The 21,207-nt window shown below is 38.6% G+C and overlaps 1 protein-coding gene across 4 annotated transcripts in view; it reads left to right on the forward strand.

Annotated features, from left to right (window-relative positions):
- The window catches only part of Ppargc1a (PPARG coactivator 1 alpha), a 109,807-nt gene that overhangs the window by 84,008 nt on the left and 4,592 nt on the right, over positions 1-21,207 (forward strand). For all 4 annotated transcript variants that reach the window (XM_023699330.1, XM_023699334.1, XM_004624532.2 and 1 more), the window contains exons 8-12: positions 5,827-6,742; positions 7,386-7,490; positions 7,645-7,765; positions 19,456-19,577; positions 19,919-20,070. In XM_023699330.1, coding sequence (XP_023555098.1) covers positions 5,827-6,742; positions 7,386-7,490; positions 7,645-7,765; positions 19,456-19,577; positions 19,919-20,070 — 1,416 coding nt within the window. The remainder of the gene's footprint in view (positions 1-5,826; positions 6,743-7,385; positions 7,491-7,644; positions 7,766-19,455; positions 19,578-19,918; positions 20,071-21,207) is intronic.

The raw sequence follows: 21,207 nt of genomic DNA on the forward strand, positions 1-21,207 counted from the left end.
CGTTACTACTTTGAACATTGTAACAGCAATACAGTTATTTTACATAGGAATAAGAAAACAAGGAAGAGTTAAATAATTGGCAATCTCATCACCCTAACACTATTGGGTCTTAGTAAATTTTCCCCCATTGTAAATATTTTTATATTGCTTTAATCATGTTGGAGATGTGATTTGATGTCATTTTTCACTTCACATTTTCTATTGAATTAAGTCAGCAGTCAATCAAAATACACATTAATCAATTAATTAGTAACTTCTTTCTGGTAGGTTTTACTACTGTGTCTTCTGGATTTCCACAAATAGTACAAATTTAATGTACCTTTTTATATGTATTAATTTTGTATGTGACATCTTAGACAAAATAAAGCAAGGCAAAATACAAGTGGCAGCTGGTAGCTTTCAAAGGAAAAACCACAGCATCAAAGAACTGAAAAGTGATTTTTACAGGTTATGTTATCCATTCCTATTAGGAAAAGTCCAAGGAAGGGAATCCCAACAAATTTTCTTTATAGCCTCTTCCATTGTTGTCTAATACTCATCAGGAGGTTCTTTCATGTTTCAACTGTATTCTTCATTGTCTGTCTTCCATCTCGATCTTTTACTATTTTTACTCTTTTGTTATTTTTTATTTTTAGTTCCAGTAAGAGAGTTGAACTCTTGGCCTTCACACTAAGCTAACTCCAAGGCAACCATTCTAATTTTTGGTTTTTGCCTTTTAGATAAGATCTTGACAACATAGGATTCTCCCACTTTAGCCACCCAGAGGTCTGAAATTACAAGCCTGTGTTGCCATACTAAGATCAATTTCATTATTCTTTATGCCAGTGTCTGTCATGGTCATTCCTTTTGTCTTCAGTTTTCTGTTGTGGAAAAGACATCATACCATTATTGTTTGAATACTATCCTTTAAGGATATCAAATCCATTTTCTTTCCCCCATCAGCTATAGGTTTTGGTGTTAGACACCTGCAATACCAGGTGCCCTGCATCAGCTCTGGGGAAAAGTGCAAAAGCACTAATTAATACTATCTTAATTGTCCATTAGAAAGAGCTAGGGAGTTAGGCCCATGGCCTAGGAATATTTCGAACGTTTACTGTAGCATCTTGATGCTCCCCAACAATCAGGGATGATTATAAGAAATATTTGATGGATTAAAGACAAGATATTCCCAATGACAGTGATAGATGCCAGCCAGAGTTCCAGTGGGCTTCTGGGGGCACCTATACATCTTGTGAAGCCCAAACAAGTCCTGGGGAAGTGCAAAGGGGACATGGAGAGTGCAGGGGGAATGATATCAGCTAGATACATGAACAGCTAGTATGGAGGTGCCAGTGGCACCCCATGATAGCAGCCTTCCCTGTGCACTCGTGACACCCACTCCAAGTCCTCAAGGCCAAAACCATGTGAGGACACACTGAACCCCTCTCTGTGTCCAGTCTTCCCTTCTTAGTAAGTTTGTAAGTAAATGAGAAGTGTTTCAATGCTCTTCCTTCATTATCTGAATTGGTGTGGAGCACAAGCAAAATTCCACTGATAAGTAAACTCAAAAGACAGTTGCTGAGTTAGCAGTAGATTTTTTAACTGTCATAAACTATAACACAAAGAGAAAAGAAAGTCCTGCTGAAGTTGGTGGATGGATAGTGGAACACAAGAACTAGAGCAGGAGCCTCAGCATCTATCAGAGTCATTCAATTAAACAAACAAACCCCAAAGAGAAGTCCTCAAAGAAAATCACTTTATAGCACATAATGAAAAACAAAACCAAACCAAACTTGTCTCTGACTTTTTTTTTTTTTTAAATAAAAGGACTGTTTAAAAAGATGACTGTAGAGTGTGTGCCACTTCTCCTGGATTTGCTGTGCAGAAGTGCATAAGTGTGAGTGATGTAGAGGTACTTGTTTATTATAGAGCACATTTCAATGCAGTAATCATAAATATTGCTAAGGTTGTGCTCTGTTGAAATATGACCTACATACTCTTGATTGTTTGTGTTACGTGATTTGTCTGACACCCATTACATTCTGGGTAATAGCAGCCATTTGTTGCTCTGCACAGCAGGCTCTTTTGACAAAAGAAAATAGGCAGCAATAAAAAAGCTATAGTCTGAATTACATTCTGCACAGAGCGGCACTGCTCAGAGTTTGTGCAAGTGTGTTAACAATGCTCTGAGCTGCCTCTTGTCAGCCTTCAGCCTGTAATGGCCATCTGTCCTCACATAAATCTGTCAAAACCTGCTAAGTTCAAGAGAGAGCATGGAATATACCTTGTACTGTCAACACCAAAATGTACACATTCCCCAGAAAATCAACACATAGGAAATAATCTGGAGGTTATGGGAGGTGTTAGCTGTGTTGATTTAGGCTTGTGGCATGAAATTGAGAGTCTGGCGATTAGTGGAAAGATGAGCAGAGGTGGCCGCGTTAAGGAATTGAGTGTTGACCTCTCTGCTGCCACGGGGGCCGAGAGTGCGGGCACAGGACGTGAGGTTAGAGAAATACAACGAATTCAGGGGCAGCAAGCCGTCGGCTGTCCCATCCACTGCTCTTAAAAGTCTAATACTATGTAAAGGGAAACAAATTCTCGTATGTCTGTTTCGTTTTGCCTTGTGCTTCAACTATGTCTAGAGATAGATTTTTAAATAAAGTGCATAGTGGTACACAATCTTGTCATCAGTGAGTTTTCTCAGTCTTGCGCTGAGATATTCTTTGATTAACTACATTTGGAAAAAGAGGAAAAAGCTCAGGAAATTACCTAACTGCTTTCTCCTACCCACCTACAAGTGAATCCCAAAGTATCTGCCATCCAGTGAGCAAGAAATACTTAATGTGGTTCAATAAGTGACACCAGTTGAAATTTGCAGCCTGATAATTTTTACTTACAGGATCATTACGATCTTCTTTGAATACTTCCATAGACAATAAGCGAATCTGCAATTAAACGTATACTCATTTTAAATTTGAAAGATTTGCCTTTTTTTTTTTTATAAAAGTGAACTGTGAAGTCCCTCAGAGCTGAATCTCTCAAATAACATCCTCTGATGTTCCATACCATCCAGCACACAGTAGGCGTTTTGTCAATATAACTTCTCAGCATTCCAGGCCATCTACTTTATGATGCAGAGCAAATGCTTTGTTTTTAACGTGGAGAAAGTACAATCAGCATGTGGTCACTTCCAAGAGCAATTTGCGAACCAGTTATTTAAGCAGTAATAAGCTTAGGTAGGAGGACAAGGGTTTCAAATTTTCAAAACTAAAAAAAAATTCTATATTTAAAATCCCTAGATAGTAGAGCTAATTTTAGAACTCATCTCTCTTTGATAGTGGCCTAATTTGGTGTTTCTGAAGTTTAGGATTTCTTTTTATAAATCTAGTATGGCAGTCAAAACAGGTATATTTGGGAGCCCAAAAGGCAGTGAGAGGCCACAGTTCTCCATATGTGTCTGCGGGCCAGGTCTTTGAAAGTGTTTATCCACCTTTTTGAGTGGGTCTCAGGCAACTCAGGTGTGAGATCCACTATGAAAGGAGAAGCAAGAAAAATAAAAGTAAAAACAGGCAGTGAAACAGTGTTGGAAGAAATACATTGCAGCAACATTACACTAAGAGCTTATGATCCATTTGGAGAGATAAGATAGGATTCACATTCTAAAAGAGATGAGGAAGAACCTGCAACAACGTGGGAACCACATGAGCTGACTTGGGCCTAATAGTAAAGTATTAGAGCAATAAAAATCACCCTGAGCTGGAGCGGTCATAAAAAGATTTATGCAGTAGGGTATTACCATTTCCTTCAATTCGAGGGCTACATCATATGATATATTAGACTTCTATTTGTTCACGAAAGAGAGCATACACATCATTATTTCTTAAGCATCTTACATCCCATGAGAAATACTTGAGAACTTGCTGCTTTTTTTCCTGGGAATCAGCAGCTTTAAATTTTCCATGTTGGTAAATGAAGGCAGCTTATGTGGTAATACATGTGTATGAATAGAAGAATTATAAAATAAGACAGAGAGAGAGAGAAAGAGAGAGGGAGGTCATGTCCTATAATGTATCATATAGGAGCTTTGTAGAGGAAGTAAAAACCACTCATGTAGGAAAGATGAAGGAAAACAGAAGAGCATCTCAGTGACACAAGTGTTCATGAAGTAGGGTGTCACCTGCCTGCCTGCTATAGATTAGGTCAGCCACACCAGAGTGGCTGTTAACCAAAGCAAGGTCTTGTGAGAGTCCAGCACCCATGGAGGAAGGACAGCAGCTCTCTCTTTGCATTTACATTTCTTTTTCTGAACTTCCTGGGCTAGAATTGCCAAGTTAATCCCCTTCACATTTCATACCCCTTTTTCCTTCAGCAAGGTAAAATTAACCATGAATACTAAAAAGTACCAGTTTTGGTGTAAAATACCTAGTTCTGGAGAAATCATCAATTTCTTTCACCTTCAATAAAAGTCAGAGAGGGAGGCAGCATCTTTCCCTTCATATCAAAATTTCATGTGGCTTCCTGTGACCTACTTGGTTCTTGATACAATTTTTTTTTTCCCAGTAAGGTAAGAAATTTTTTTCCCTTGAAATCTGCAGTTGCCTTAAGTCTAACCTCGGGCTTGTTAGCAGACTTGAAGCTCTTTTTGCTGAATAGTGTTCACCCGTCTTCTTAAATAGAAAGTGTATTGTAAACTAAAATGTTCCCTTGTAAGCATAAAGTCATTTGAACTCCAGCCTGCCCTTCTTCAAAGTCTCCTGGACTCCGGAGTCACTTGCCAATGATCCTTCCTCAGTATGAGGGAATAAAACTGGGAGGTAACAACTCTTGCTTCCCAGACTTTCCTACTTTGCTTCTGCTTGAACTTTCTGCCTTTGTGTGGCAAAGTAGGAAAGGTAAGCACTGACAGGTGTTCCTCTTTCTCCCTTTCTTCCTTCCTTATTTAATTAGTTGCCTAAACTTGGATTCATTTCAATCCTTCCGTCTCATCACCCGTACTGATGCGCTCTAAATAAAATGGTCCATTGGCGTGGTGATATTTACTGTTGCTGTTCACTTAAGTTTCTGTTGCAGAACCATATTTTAGACAGAATGTATTAGTTATGCTTACAAGAATGTATTATATCTACATTAGCCATGGTTTACTAAGTTAATGAACTGTGGAGACAAAAAATCATTGGCGTCAAGTTGTGGTGACTAGTTCCGTGCTTTGTCCTGGCTGTCAGATTTTCCTGAATTAATTTGATAGTGCCTGTGTCATTCCCACCCTACCCAACATTTACTGTCACTCTACAGTTTTTTGTTCAAATTGCTTAACTCATTGGCTCTGAGTTTAGATTTTCTTGATTGGACTAAGAGCCCTGAGTTGCTTTTGTCTTCTGAAAGATTCTTTACAGACAGATGCCACCCAGACCGTTCTGATTCCTGGATTGCCTAGAGGCAGTTTTTCCTAAGACAGCCTATGCACTGCCTTTGAAAATTTTAGCCTTGGCAACACGTAGGCCAGCGAGGCTACTGGTGACACAGCTATGTTTTCTGAGAAGCAGAATTTGTTAGCTTTGGTGTTTGAAATACAAAATACCACAGTTCTCACTGCCTCCTGGCATTGTCCATCTGTCTTTCGTTGGTGACAGAGGCTTAGGGAATGAGTCAGGTCCTCAGGACTTGTGAATTTACTTTCCTTCCTCTTCAACCAGTTTTAATCCTTATCTGCCATCTTGGAGAAGTTAGGAAATGTGTCTTGTCATTTAAGAACATTGTCTCTGTTTCTCTCTCTCTCTCTCTCTCTCTCTCTCTCTCTCTCTCTTCCCTGTGTTCTTTTTTTTTTTTTTTTTTTTTTTGCCTTAGGCCTAACTCCACCTACAACCCCTCCTCATAAAGCCAACCAAGATAACCCTTTCAGGGCTTCTCCGAAGCTGAAGTCCTCTTGCAAGACCGGGGTGCCACCGCCATCAAAGAAGCCCCGGCACAGTGAGTCTTCCGGTACCCAAGTCAATACCTCCACCAAGAAGGGGGCCGAGCAATCTGAGTTGTATGCGCAACTCAGCAAGTCCTCGGTGCTCGGAGGTGGCCAAGAGGAGAGGAAGGCTAAGCGGCCCAGCCTACGGCTGTTTGGTGACCATGACTACTGTCAGTCCATTAATTCCAAAACGGAAATAATTATCAATATATCACAAGAGCTCCAAGACTCTAGACAACTAGACTATAAAGACGCCTCTTCTGCCTGGCAGGGGCAGATTTGTTCTTCCGCAGATTCCGACCAGTGCTATCTGAGAGAGACTTTGGAGACCAGCAAGCAGCTCTCTCCTTGCAGCACCAGAAAACAGCTCCAGGACCAGGAAATCCGAGCTGAGCTGAACAAGCACTTCGGTCATCCCAGTCAAGCTGTTTTTGACGACGAAGCAGACAAGACCAGTGAACTGAGGGACAGTGATTTCAGTAATGAACAATTCTCCAAACTACCTATGTTTATAAATTCAGGACTAGCCATGGATGGCCTGTTTGATGACAGCGAAGATGAAAGTGATAAACTGAGCTACCCTTGGGATGGCACGCAATCCTATTCATTGTTTGACGTGTCGCCTTCCTGCTCTTCTTTTAACTCTCCATGTAGAGATTCCGTGTCGTCACCCAAATCCTTATTTTCTCAAAGACCCCAAAGGATGCGCTCTCGTTCAAGGTCCTTTTCTCGACACAGGTCATGTTCCCGATCACCATATTCCAGATCAAGATCAAGGTCCCCAGGCAGTAGATCTTCTTCAAGGTAATCCTTGTCAAAACCTACTCAGTGCCTGTGGTGTTTCCCAGAAACTGAAAGAAAGTATTCAAACTCACAGCCAGCCCAGTCATTTACCACTTCATTCCCAGTACAGCGGCAGCCAGCAGTGTTGTTACACGCTCCTTTCTCCCCATGTTCTCTTAAATAACTCAGCCTTAAGCAGAGTGCCCTGAACTAGTCAGATCAGAAAGAGCAATTTGTAAGAAACTTGCTCATCCAACTTTTTCCATTACTCGCAGTGCTGCCATGTGCCAGAAGAGTTGAGAGCCATGCACGATAAAGCTGACAGCGTACCAGACCTGGTGTTCAGTGTTAGCATCAATAAGGTGCGCGCAGGGAGAACGCATCACTTTCAGCCCTAGGAGCTGGCTTGCTGATCACAAACTATCTCCACAAAATCTTACCAGTGGCTAAGCAGGGAAAGCCAGTTAACAGTGTAGAGCATTCTGGAGGATGTCCAGGTCCGTGGCATAAGTGCCTGATGGCATATGCAAGGTCCCAAGTTCAGTCCCCAGTACCACACACACACACACACACACACACGCACACAAAGATGTCCAGTAGTGCTGATAAATCCAGAGTAAGAGGCAGATGTGGAAGTCCTTTTTATTTTTCTTTTCCCTCCCAGATCCTGCTACTATTATGAATCAAGCCTCTACAGACATCGCACACACCGAAACTCTCCCTTGTATGTCACATCACGTTCAAGATCTCCCTACAGTCGTAGGCCCAGGTAATGAGGCCTTTCCTTTGCTTCTGGCTCCTTGTACTCTCCTCTCCTTTAGATGACAAAAGCATCTAAATCCTTTCTCCTCTCTCGAAATTCTCATTCGTTATTCTTGTGCAATTGGGGGTGGTTGACTTAATGACAAATTTATGTTCCGCAGGTATGACAGCTACGAGGCGTACCAGCACGAAAGGCTGAAGAGGGAAGAATACCGAAAAGAGTCTGAGAAGCGGGAATCAGAAAGGGCCAAACAGAGGGAGAGACAGAGGCAGAAGGCAATCGTAAGTGGCACAGAGCTCACTTTCTCTTTAATGGAGTGTGGATTTTTTTTTTCTTCCTTCTGTGCTTTTATTTTGGCAGATTAGAAAGTAAACTAAAACTAAGGCTTTGAGCAAATAGGCAACATTTAGCCTTTTGGCTTTAAAATATCAATGATGTTTTAGTCCCTCTGAACAGTCTATTGGGAGAAAAATGTTAAGTCAGTACATTTCTGATTATAGTTGCATTTTGAAGTTCATTATGGTTTCCAAGTCTTCCTTTGAAAGATGAAGAAAGTACAGATTTATTCGGTTGGGTAGTGGCTTCATCTGGATAGAGGGTGAGTTTTGCTGTTTCTGAATGCTTGTTTTTCTGACCAGACAAGGAGGAGATATTGTTGTTTGGGTTCAGCTTTTACCTCTCTGACAGACTTGAGGATTGTGTTGCCTGTGAAGAGCCCGGTTTGTGTTCAATTTAAAGCTAAGCACAGAGGAAGATTTGCTAAGGACGTTGTCCTTTCTTACTCATGATGGGTCACCACCTAAGTAGATGCTGAGGTACCTGCGTTTCTTATGAGTTACATCTCACATCTCATTATGGACTAACACTATTCATCACAGGGTGTTTTATTCACTTGCTGTATAGACAGCACTGATCTTCTGTGTAAAGACCGAGGTTATATGAAACTTGTACGTTTTCTAAAAGTCAATGCTTCTTCAGCAGCTGCTAATAAGTAGACTTTTAACCCAGCTCCCCACTGCTGTTTATTCACCTAGACCTTGGATGACAAAAATGAGGTGCTGTGATTGTCAATATTCAGTACAGGCCCATAGCAGACATTCCTAATCAATCGCAGAGCTCTGCAATTCTCTGTCCCATGAAGCCTTAGGGTCTTTCTCAACATGGAGCTCCAGGGAGCCAGGGCTAATCAATCAGATATGGCATTTCTTTGGTTCATTGAACCTGCTGTCTGTCTATGCTAGAAGCTAAGAGTCAGTTCAGTAAAAAGTAGGAATTGCATTAACTGGCCTCAAAGCTAATTTGAGGCTTAGGGAAATTATGTTTTCACTATAAAGATTGGATTCTTATGGTGCCTTTAAGAAAACTAACTAACATCAACAAAATTTTGAAAAACAGCTGACTAATGGAGTAAAAATCAAGCATTAGCCAACAGTTACCAGCTGGAGGAAAAAGGTTAAATGAGAGGTTTGTTAATCACAGGCAGCCAGAAAAAAAGATAAAAGAAGGAAGAAGTAACTGAATGGTTCAGCTAAAGTTCTGAGGTGTTTGCAACTATATAATTTTGACTCTATCAAAAACTGAGTCAAAGGTCTTTGTGCTAATTATAAGAATTTCTCTCATTTTTCTCAACTTTTAAATAAGCTGCAATATTAAAATTTACCTGAGTATCATTAATTAACACCTACAAAGACTTAGAAAAATTAAAAATTTAATTTTTCTAGTATAGATGTATTTAATGATCTAGACAATAATTTTAACTCACATTTATATAATACCATATAGTTTACCAAGCCTTTCAATATGGTATATTATAATTAATTATGACAAAAGAAAAGCACATTAAGCAGGTATGTAAAAACATGCTTATTAAATATGAATCTGCAAATTCATATTTTATAAAATCCTGGATCCATCCCAAATATGACATTAATGACAGAAATTAATGACTTCATCATACATTTTCTCATTTGAGCAAAATAACACAATTCTGAGTCAGGTTAATACCTTAATCAAAGGGCTGGCCAGACAGCTCAGCAGATTAAAGCACCTGTTTAGGCAGACACAGGGACTAGGGTTCAATTCCCAGCATACCATGCCTGCCCTGCTCCTAGGGCATGATTGAGACTGAGCCTGGTGGTGCATGCCTATAATCCCAGTGCTTGTGAGCCTGAAAACAGGAGGATCACTATGAGTCTGATCTGTGTAGTGAGACCCTGTAGACCCTGTCCTAAATACATAAAAAAAATACACTTGATCTTAGCCAAAAGGCCGAGAAGCAATGTATAAAAAATTAATAATAATAATACTTTAATCAAAATAATATAAATAAATGACTTTTTTCTCTCAAAAATAATCTACAGGGGCTGGGGAGATGGTTCAGTAGAGTAAGTGCTTGCCTGGCAAGAGCAAGGTCCTGAGTTCAATCCCTGGTTCCGCACACACAAAAATAATAATAATAATTTAGAGGCAGCTACTTAAACTATAGTCCATAGCAAAGAAAACCAAAAGAAGATTTTTTTTTTTTTTCTTTTGGCTGGCTCAGGATATCTTAAGGGCAAGTATGGACAGGCATGAAAGGATCAAACTAGAGTACCCTGAGCCTGAGGGCCTTTGCTTAAACAGGCACTGAAACATAGTTTGGCTCTTTCTAAATACATCAAATAGGATCATTGGTCTAGATGACCCAAAAGCATTCTCGAGGCCACCAGTAAATACTACTCTACCTTTCCTTTGAGTCTCAAATGTTGACTAATTCTTTAGTAAACTCTTTGAGTAGGACAATCTTCTTCATTACTTCTCTTCAGAGGAAAACTTTTAGCAATGGTAACATCAATTGGCTCATATTACTTTCTTATACATTAAAGTAGTCATAAGAATTTATTCCTGGGATTTATTTTATGTTTTGTTTGTTAAATTCATAGCTTTTTTAAAAATTAAGATATTGACTATTTACTAACAAAGTATAGATACAAAGCACTTAGTAAAGAACCAGGACTTGGGGGCGGGGAGATGGCTCAGTAGAACAAGCGCTTCCGTGGCAAGCTCAAGGGCCTGAGTTTAATCCCCAATTCTGAAAAAAACAAACAAACAAACAAACAAAAAAAAAAAAAAAAAAAAAAAACAGGACTTTCTTTTGAACTAGTTCCCTCCTGGACAGTTAACACAAATGAAAACTAACTCTTTCTGTGACAGACATTTGCCAGATGATTGGCATCTAAAATTAGGTAAGACCTGGTCTCCAGCTTGAGAGGGTTTCAAGTGTACTGGTAGATAAAGATGTATAAAGAGGCAGTGCAGTGTGATAAATGGACTGACAGAGGGTCCATCCATAGGACTGTGGTGGTAAGTGGATAGACATCCAGACTTGGGTATGCAGAAAGGCATCCCCAGTGAGGATTAGAATGATCTAAATTGTAAAGGTAGGGAGAGCAATGATTTTCCACATTGGCCGTGCCCAGTGTGGTAACTGTTAACCATATGGCTAGTTAGGTTAGGTAGAGTTGAGATAATACTCTGTGATTGGGGTTTAAAGAGTTAGTATAAAAAAATAATGAACGGTATCTAGTTATTAGTTTTATATCAATCACAAATTGATGTGATATTTTAGATATATGGAACTACATAAATTACATTAGTATTAAAATTTCAGTTTCATTTTTACTTATTTAAATATGGCCCTTAGGAATTTTAAAATTATATATGCTTCATTATAATTTTATTAAGCATTGCTGTTTTAGGCAAAAGCTATACAGTCTAATTCAGGAAAATAGTTGAATGTGTTGGGAGACTACTATTTATTTCACTACAACCTTAGGGCACAAGAAAGGTTAAGAAATAAATCAAGAGGGGTCAGTGAAAGGCTTATTCTTTTTTTTTTTTTATTTGTATTTTAGGGAAGGGTCTACAGGGTGTTCAGGGTCTCACTACTAGTTCAGACTCGTAGTGATCTGCCTGTCTACAGCCTCCCAAGAGCTGGGATTATAGGCATGCGCCACCCCGCCCAGTCTCAGTTGTCATCTCAGCGCACACCAGGGGTGGGGCCGGCACAGCTGGCCTGGGAATGGAACTCCTGGCCCCTGAACCTGCTTGCAGGTGCTTTAATCCACTGAGCTATTTGGCCTGCCCAAAGACTTATTCTTAAGGGTCCCCTATCTGTCCCCTATCTCATGCTAAAGACTGAACCATATTTTAAAGGCAGACTGAAACTATTTGATGAACTTAACTCACAGGAAGATTGTTGATTGATTTCCTTTCTCTAAATGGTCTGTTTTCTAGCACCATAATGCACTGACAAAATATATTTTTATGGACTTGAGCTCAGGGACACATGCAATGATTTTGGACTCATTTGACTAAATTTGTTTAAAAATTCATTCAGAAAGCAGCTAAGGGAACTGGGACATGCCACCTAAATTGGCTTTGTAGGTACATTTCATTCAATTTTTCAGACAGCTGTAAAGTGAGTAATAAGTAGTAAATTACATTTAAAATATGTTGAATTTGATGTTAGATTAATTATTGATCAGAGCAGTCCTATCGTTAGGGGACACAAGAGTCCAAAAGGAAATCTCTTAAAAAGCATTAGCAGTATAATTATTGATATTTGACAAAGTTAGTCTTTTCTGTCTTATGGGCTCTCCTGCAACTATTTTGAGTTTCATAAGAAAAAGAAAGTAGTATAGGAAGTCTGTAAGTGTTTCATTGCTTGGGTCTCTAGAAGTCTTAATAGAGTCCCACATATGACACCAAAGCTATGAGAATACTGCAATTAGTAATTTTTTTTCTTTTTTCTTATATAAGGGAAGGGTCTACAAGATGTTCAGGGTCTCACTACTAGATCTGACTCGTAGTGCTCTGTCTGTTTACAGCCTCCTAAGAGCTGGGATTACAGGCGTGTGCCACCACGCCCAGTCTCAGTTGCCATCTCAGCACGCCCTGGGGGCAGGGCTGGCACCACAGGCCTGGAGATCAAACCCTGGCCCCTGTGCCTGCTTGCAGGTGCTTTTATTCACTGAGCTATTTGGCCGGCCCACAATTAGTAATTATTAGAAACACCGTATATTGTGATTGAGTATCACCATTGTTTCAATGCTACTTTCATACAAAACATTTTCTTGAAAAACCAATTCTCTCTGCCTTTCTCTGTCTCTGAAATTTGAAATAATTCAGATTCCAGTGGGACTCTACAGAATTTAGTACTTAATGTTGAAACTGTCACTGCTTTAATTTCTTGTTGAATTTTAAGTCCAACTCCATTTGCAATCTGTACAGCTTCCTGCCAGAAAACATGATAATGGGATGTTAATTTACAGAACAAATCCAGGCATTATTATATGGCTCAGTGCTTAAAACCAAACCCAGATGTGCGTGGGCAATGGCTGCGCCGTTTTGTTACTCGTCCGGGCTGGCCAGTACGCGGCCCAGGAGCCAGGAGCAGTATATCATCGCTGATGATGACGGACCGCTGCAAATGCAAACAAAAAATGACATGATTGTCTTAGTTATTCTTTTGGAAACAACAAATCAATTAAATCAGTTTTATATACCAGTCTTTTTTGTATTTCTGAGATATTCAAGACTCTTGGAAGAACTAATTCATGTGGGTGGGTATAGGTTGCATGATGATTTTAAATTGAGAATTTGGAAATTTGCAGCTCCATGGTGAGATGAGTAAGTTCTCCAGACCTGTGTACAGCATCATCCCTGTAGTTAATTTGAGCTGTATATTTTCAATTATGTAAAAAGGACAGATGTTATGTTAAGTGTTCTGTTCTTATAGCTAAAGGAAGAGGAAGGGGAAGGGGAAGGTAAAGGAAGGTAGATAAGTGGGGGGGGGGAGAGAGAGAGAGAGAGAGAGACCATGACAAAGAGAAAAACATAGACTAAGAAACAAAACCCCACAAGAGAACACAAGAAACATTTTGGAGATGATAGATACAAAGTTAGTACCTTCATTCTAGGGATGGAATGGTAGATGGATACAAGGATCCAAATTCATTAAAATGTAGATATTAAATATTTTTACATTTTATGTATCAAATATGCTTCAACAAAGCTTCTTAAAAGAAAACTGTATGTTCAAACTATAGCTTTTATTTCAAAAAGAATCTAAAAGACAATAAAAATGATACAGAATTTCAAAACAAGATGATAGGAAATTAACCATGGTTATTATACTGCATATTGCTATTTTCAAAGTAGTCACTCAGATTACCAGATACAGGCATGTAAAATTGATCAAATACTATAAGCATTAACTGCTCCTTTCAATAAACTAGTAGAAATTAGGAGTACCTTTATCTTAGCTGTCTGATGTATATGTTTCTGATTCACCAGTATGTTTACTTGCAGTTTGGCTTTTACCTACATATTCCCCTTAAGTAGATGAGCTGAAACTTATTCAGATTAGCCTTAGATGCTAAGCAGGAAGATTCCTGAGTAGTATTAAGATGGGGGTAACTTTGAAAGGCCAAATGCTACAGATATTTTCTTCCCCAAGAAATTCCTCGAGTGGTGGACACTTATTGAATGCCTCCTGAATTCACTGAGTTTAATCACTGTTAAGAATCGGAGGAGAGAAATACTTTTGTAGCCTATTTTAGAGTTTCGATGTTTCAGTCCATTGGGATTTCCCCATAACCATCTACCTCTTGCTTTTTCTATTAGTAAGACTGTCTTGGTACACTATTCATTACCTGCAGTATTCAGAATATCTTGAGATTTCTTTTTTTCTTGTAACGATTGAACGTAGAGCTTTACAAACGCTAAGCGTAGACTTTTCTACTGAGCTATGCTACTAGCCCTATTTTGGAAATTGTTGAGAATGTCACACTGCAACTAATATGGAAATTAACACATATCTTTTATTGTCAAGGGTGACATACAGTTTGCTTAGCACAAAATGAAGGCATTTTAATATTATTCTAACTTGGAAAATAAAAGAATAAGTGTTCTGGGATCCAAAATTTTTACCAAATTCTTCCCTGTTGGTACAAAGCATTATAGGACATTTTAGTGAGATAATCCACTAAAAGTTATCAAATATAGTACTTGGCCTATATAAAGTTCATTAAATGTTAATCTCCCTACTGTTTTCTGTCTTTTCTTAGTCAAACCCTTTTGCCAAAAGTAGCTTATTATTTGATGAAAAACAACCATTGTTTGTTTTCCCCAGCTAACTGGAGGCTCTATGCTCTTTTTGATAAAGATTTTGGTAATGCAAAATTAGTTAATTCACTATTTTTTCCTTATTTATCTCCTGTGTTTTGGTATAATGAGGATTTACTATAGCTGTTAATGCTACATAAATCTTCCATTTTATTACCTAACCCATCAGCAAACTAGCTTTTGTGAAAATTGAAGCTAAAAGTTATTTGATGAATGTTCCATCCCCCTCAATCGTGAAAACTGGTCTAAAAATCATTTTTCAAGGAGCCTTTTCCAAAGGTTTCGAGTTCCTTGCAGCATTTAAGAAGTTGGCAATATTATTAAGCATTTTGATTTCTTTTCCTTTCATCTCCTGTTTAGAAATTAATGTCTTGAAAAATTGGCCGCAAATGTTAAGGTTTTTTAAAGATATGAAATCTATTCATCTGTCTAATGTAACTGCAACATGTTAAAAAGAATTGGTTCTTTGCTAGACATCTTGGCCAATCTTGGAAAGATTTTTGTCTTCGCCTTCTAGACTTTCAGATGCCTTCTGTTTTCATTTTTAGCTCCTGGAAAACAAAGCACTTCAATGATTTTCTCAAATGAGAATTTCATCATGCATTCAATCTCTGTTCTTTGTAAGGTAATGAGACATGGCCCAATTCCTGTGCTTTATAAAAGAGATGGTGGACTGAACGATAATTTAAGCAGTTGTAAGACAACCCTTTGATTTCTTCTCTCTCTCTCTCTCTCTCTCTCTCTCTCTCTCTCTCTCTCTCTCTGCTGCATTTTCTTTTTACTGCATGGTGTATCAGTATTTGTTCTCCAGTTTATCTCTTCTGTGGGATCATTGTTGCATACAACTTTGTATAAAGCCACTGCTGTTCAGCAATTGTCCCAGTATGTCTGCATATGGGTGTGCATATGGTCAATTTTAGCTTTAATTCCAAATTTCCTTGAGTACATAGGTTGTATGTGCTCCCATAATGACAGCTGAGCAATTTCTTTGCTGTGGTTCAATTTCTTTCTCTTCTGCATTTTCCACTCCTTTCCCTCTCTACAGTAGTAACTTTCCTATGAGCCTCATTAAAATAAAAAATCCATACCATCAATCAAGCAAGTGCCAGGAAGTTTAAGCTTAGATCACAGTCCCATCACTTCTGGCTATTTGGCTAAATCAGGATGTGTAAGTGGAATGGGTGATTCCCTTGCTAATGCACACAGTCCTGCTCTAGTATGCGCCTCACCTTTCGGTTCTATTTATCAGCTGCCACAATGTGTGGGTGCTCTGGAATAGCACAATCTCCCTCCACAAGGGAGGCAAACAGTCTACATGGAAGTGGATCAGGCAGCTGGATCGGTACACACTAATTTATCTGGTCCAGTGTGTGGGCTCTGTGGCTATTGTCAGAGGAGCTGCTTCTCTACCTGCTTTAGGAGTGTGCTTCCGGATTTCTAGAAGTGACCTTTGTGAGTGAGGTCCTGAAAGCAGGCAGCTGCTCTGCACTTCTCGTGCTTTGACATCTAAATTCCCTTTGTTAAGTCACTCAGCTGAGCTACCTGAGGAAGGAACCTGCAGAAGAGTTTTCCTATGTTAATGTACAGACCCCAACTTCCCTTTTCTTTTGCTCTACAGCAGCTCAGGGAATTAGGGTCACTCTTTGACATCCATGATGTAATGAGAGAGACAAGAAAATGTCAAAAATGATGAATTGATTAGCACTTCATTGATTTTATAGCAAATACTCATTGAGATTCTGTTATGTTTCTGATTTCCTTAAAATAGAATAGTGCAAGGGCAAGACACAGTCTCCACTTTCATGAAGCTTTTATTGTACTAGCCAGGCACGCATAGAAAGATAAAGAAAGTATTAACTACTTAATTACAGTTAGGCACAGAACTTCAAAAACAAATAGTTTTCTTTAGGAGCAGCTAATAGGAAGCCTGACTTCATCTCAAGTCTCAGAAATGAAAGGATTGCTGAGCTTAATGTAATACTAGAGGTGCACTGAGGAATTTGGGGATACAGTGGTGGCAGGCTCTTCCAGATAGCAAAGGAACAGCTTGTACAAAGGCCATAGAAAACCTTAGAGCAGAATATTCATTTATTTTTACTTATTTTTTATGTATTTGGTACAAGGGTCTTATTACACAGCTCAAACTTGTAGTGTCCTCCTCTTTTCAGCTGCCCCAGTGCAGGGATTACAGGTGTGCACCACCACACCCAGACTCAATGGCCAGCTCAATATGTCTGGAGGGTGGGGCCAGTGCTTTATGTAGTGATCAAACCTTGGGCCCTACACTTGCCTATGCAGGTACTTAGCCCACTGAACTATCTCACTGGCCCAGGAACAGAGCATTTACTGAGCATTGATTAAAGCCCAAAGTGGCTGCAAAAGTAGAGTGAAAAAAAAAAAAAAAAAAAAAAAAAAAAAAAAAAAAAAAAGACTGGGAGATGGGAGAAAAAAGTCTCCAAAGCATTCAGATCCAAACCATGTGGGGTGCACCCAGTAAGTCTTGCTCATGATGGATGTAGTTTTTGAAAATGTGCAAGAAGTCATTGAAATGCTTTAGATGATAATCGGTATAATCAGATTCCTGTTTCTTCAGCAAAGACTCTTCCATCTGCAGTGAAAGAATAAGTTACGGGAGGCAAATCATGGACACAGGGAGTTGAGCTACAAGACTGTTATCCTGGTCCAAAAAGAGGCTGGCAGCTTGCTATAGGACAGGCAAGAAGGTGCTGGGTAAAGATCAATTAGGAGGTGAAAGCCAAATGAACACAGTGACTGGCTACGGGGAGAGGAGAAGGAAGGGAAAGGTGAAGCTGGAGAGTCTGGTTTGGTCCAGTTTGTGGTACCTGTGTGAGAACCGGCCAAAGGGGCTGAGTTGAGTGACTGTCTGTTCCTCTCAGATCTTCTTCCTGTCACAGAATCAGAGACAGGGATGTTGGCACCCACATGTAGGAAGTTGAACAGTCTGTGAATTGCTCAGTTTCATGTCAGAAATGTATACCGAGTGCTCACTTTTGGCTAATCCTGGGCACATGCAAGAAGAGGACATTCAATAAATACTGTAGAACATGTTTTTGCATTAAGCCTAAATTAATTTTTAGAACACATTTATTGGGGAAATCTCAATAAATCCAGACAACACTGTTGGGCAGGATGAATCTTCACCTCAGGCTTGTTCTTATTTTTGTGTCAGTCTAACCTGAGTCTCAGTAAACTCAAGATCATTTTATCCTTATTTATCCTGAGTCCACAAGTCAATAAGCACATTCTTTACATTAACTCCTTGTTTTCTTATAAAATCTTTTCTGAGTTTTGAGACTCTTTCTCCCCTTCTGCCTTGTCTTCCTAAATATATATCTATATCTATGTCTATGTCTATATCTATATCTATATCTATATCTATATCAGACTTGCATGTGCAAATATCATATTGTCTCCTTAGTGTGAGAACCTGAAAGAGAATAATGGAATCTGAAGGGTATAATAGATACTGGGAAAAGGGAATGAACTGATTAAAAGGGAAAGTTACTGAGTTGAGGAGAAGGACAGGAGAGGGAGTGGGGGAAAGAGCTTTATCTGTGTATGTAAGTGGGATGGTTTGGACAACTGTACTGTGCCTTTCCACTGGTCCATGGAAAGGAACAGTTAATGCTGTAATTTGTTTTGTATCTTTTTTTCAATTGTTTGTACTTTTTCTCTTCTGAATTTCTTAACATCTTTTCATTTTCCTTTCTTCCAATTTTACATGCATATATCTGGTAATATGAACAACTGGTTGGAAGACAACACTATATATTACAACAAATATTGTGAAATTCATATTAGTTTGTTAAGTGAAATTTTGTATTACTTGTAAATTTTTTTATGTTTTAATTCTAATTTGTACCCTCTTTAAAAATAAGTTTTATTTTTAAAAAAGACTGCTTCATACACTAAGAATGCACATCTGATTTTTAAAAAATGTGTCCTTGGTTACAGTATAGTCTTCTCATATTTTTTAAGTTATAAATTGCTGACAATTTTCAGATTATGATGACATTGACTTCACTTGTGAAAATTAGGCCACACCCTTTTACTCTGTTTCTAAAATAATAGTAGGTCTATTGGCAAAGTAAAATCTAGAATAGCTTCTTCTATTTAGCTCTTATTCTTCAGAGACCCATGGCTTAAAATGGCCTATAGTTTAAGACTACGTTTCTCAAATTATTGTCTTCAGACCACCTGTGTCAAATCACTGGGGTGTGCTTGTTAAAAATGAAGACTGTTGAACCTTGTCTTGCACTTCTTTTCTGAGTATGCAGCTAGAATAAACTCCAATAATGTCCATTTTAAAAAAGCACACAGAGTACTTTCCATACACACTGGCATTTAAGACCCTCTCTTTTATGGATGTCAAAATTGGAGTATTCCAATTGGCATTGTGCATCAATGAGACGTTAAATAGCTTTGGATACCAGGTCAGTGTCAAATCATATTTGAAGATTAGTAATCAAGTCATAAGTATTCAAATATTTATATCTGTTAGTTAAAATACATTGCACACCCTTTTAACATAAAAGTTCCTGTGAAGGGAGCACAAATTGGTTAGGAAAAGTAGAAAAAAGTAGAGGCTCAGAGAATATGTAGGTAAGAATGAAGAGATCAATGCAGAAGCAATAGATTCAGATGTAGTTGGGGGTAGATTTCTCCCTGGGTGTGGTATACAGTGAGTTCCACTTATGCATGCTTGTACATTTCTGGATACTTCTAGGATAACACCTTCCCTATCGCCAGAACTAGCAGAAATCTCTCCCTTCCTGTCCCCTAGGAAGAGCGCCGTGTGATTTACGTCGGTAAAATCAGACCTGACACCACACGGACGGAACTGAGGGACCGCTTTGAAGTTTTTGGTGAAATTGAGGAGTGCACAGTAAATCTGCGGGATGATGGGTGAGAATCTTCAAGATTATTTCTTGTTTAGAAGCTGACGTATGTAAAAAATTATGGCCCTAAGATTCCTAGGATGGGAGTTGCCAATGTAAGTACTGTGACAGATGACATGTTGAGTTCAGAACCTTATTTATTTTCTTTCATCCCTATTTATTAATCTTTCTAGTTGAGATTTCCTGTCCCAGAAATAAGTATTTAGCTGCCTGACAGGACAATCACACTGATAAATGGATGCAGTGGCTCAGACATTGGCACCAGTGAAGTCTCTCAAAGTAGAAAGGGTTACAGGCCTGTATGATAATGCTCCTTAAACAGTCTGAATTTCTCCTTGTCCATTGCAGAGACAGCTATGGTTTCATCACTTACCGTTACACCTGTGATGCTTTTGCTGCTCTTGAAAATGGATATACTTTGCGCAGGTCGAACGAAACTGACTTCGAGCTGTACTTTTGTGGACGCAAGCAATTTTTCAAGTCTAACTATGCAGACCTAGGTATGGATTTTATTGCACAAAGAACGAGGAATCCATAATGTAAAGCTTAAAATGGGAGCAAACATACTCTGTAGGTACCTAGGGTTGGAACATCACTTTATTTTACTGGGGCATACTTAGGAAAACGTATTCTTTTCAATGTGGGCATTTAGAATGTCTCCCATTCTTTTAAATGGGACAATGGCAAAGGCAAGTAGCTTAGGTCTTAGCAATAAACCACGGAAGTAAAACTTTATGGGTCTGTAGATACTGATATTTCTCTCTGTGTGTGTGTGTGTGTGTGTGTGTGTGTTCTTGTGTTTTTCATATGCTATGTAGTTTGTATGTGCGTGGTGCATTGTGTTTATACATATGAGTGTAAATTTACCCACATGAGGTTAAGAATTTTGTCTACGGTCTTGTAATCTGCTTTTTTTCTCCATGCCTACCTTGAATGCTATCATGTAAACCTCTGTGCTGTCATCACTGTCTTATGCAAAGATGCAAAGGTCTTGGTTTTTTTTATTACCTCACAGACTCTCAAAATATTATAATTTTCTATGAAGCATAACTTGCAGGGAAAAATTAAAACTTCGCATTCTAAATCACTCCATATTTGCTTTCTTTAGAACCAAAGAAATAAAATCTACTCTGTGTTGTCTCCATATGCTAATGTGTTTCTCATTTGATGACCACCATTACATTAGCAGGCAAATGTCATCTTCTCTCTCCATTTTTCAAATAATGAAAATAAAGCAAATATAAATACATGCTTGCCTGTTAAAAAGTCATGCATCCTCAAGAAGTAAACTTTGGAAAATATAAACTAGTATTAGGAAGAAATGCAAAATTACTTATCAATCTATCACCCAGCAATAACCATTATTACTAAGTGAATGGGTTGTCTTTTATCTGGGAAGGCCTACATTCTTATAGTTGAGGTCATGTGTATATGAATACATTAAATTCTACTTTTATCGACATTATTATATAAATCCATTTAATAGTGTGAAACACAACATTAAAATAATTTGTCGATAGTTTTAGTGTCCGCACAGTGTTTGGTTAGTTGGTCATATTTAATTATTCCTTTGTGGCTATGCATGTATTATTTTTAAATCTTGATATAATAAATAATGCTACAACACACATCTTAAT

Source organism: Octodon degus, unplaced genomic scaffold (assembly GCF_000260255.1).
Source record: "Octodon degus isolate 3935 unplaced genomic scaffold, OctDeg1.0 scaffold00006, whole genome shotgun sequence".
NCBI lineage: Eukaryota > Metazoa > Chordata > Mammalia > Rodentia > Octodontidae > Octodon > Octodon degus.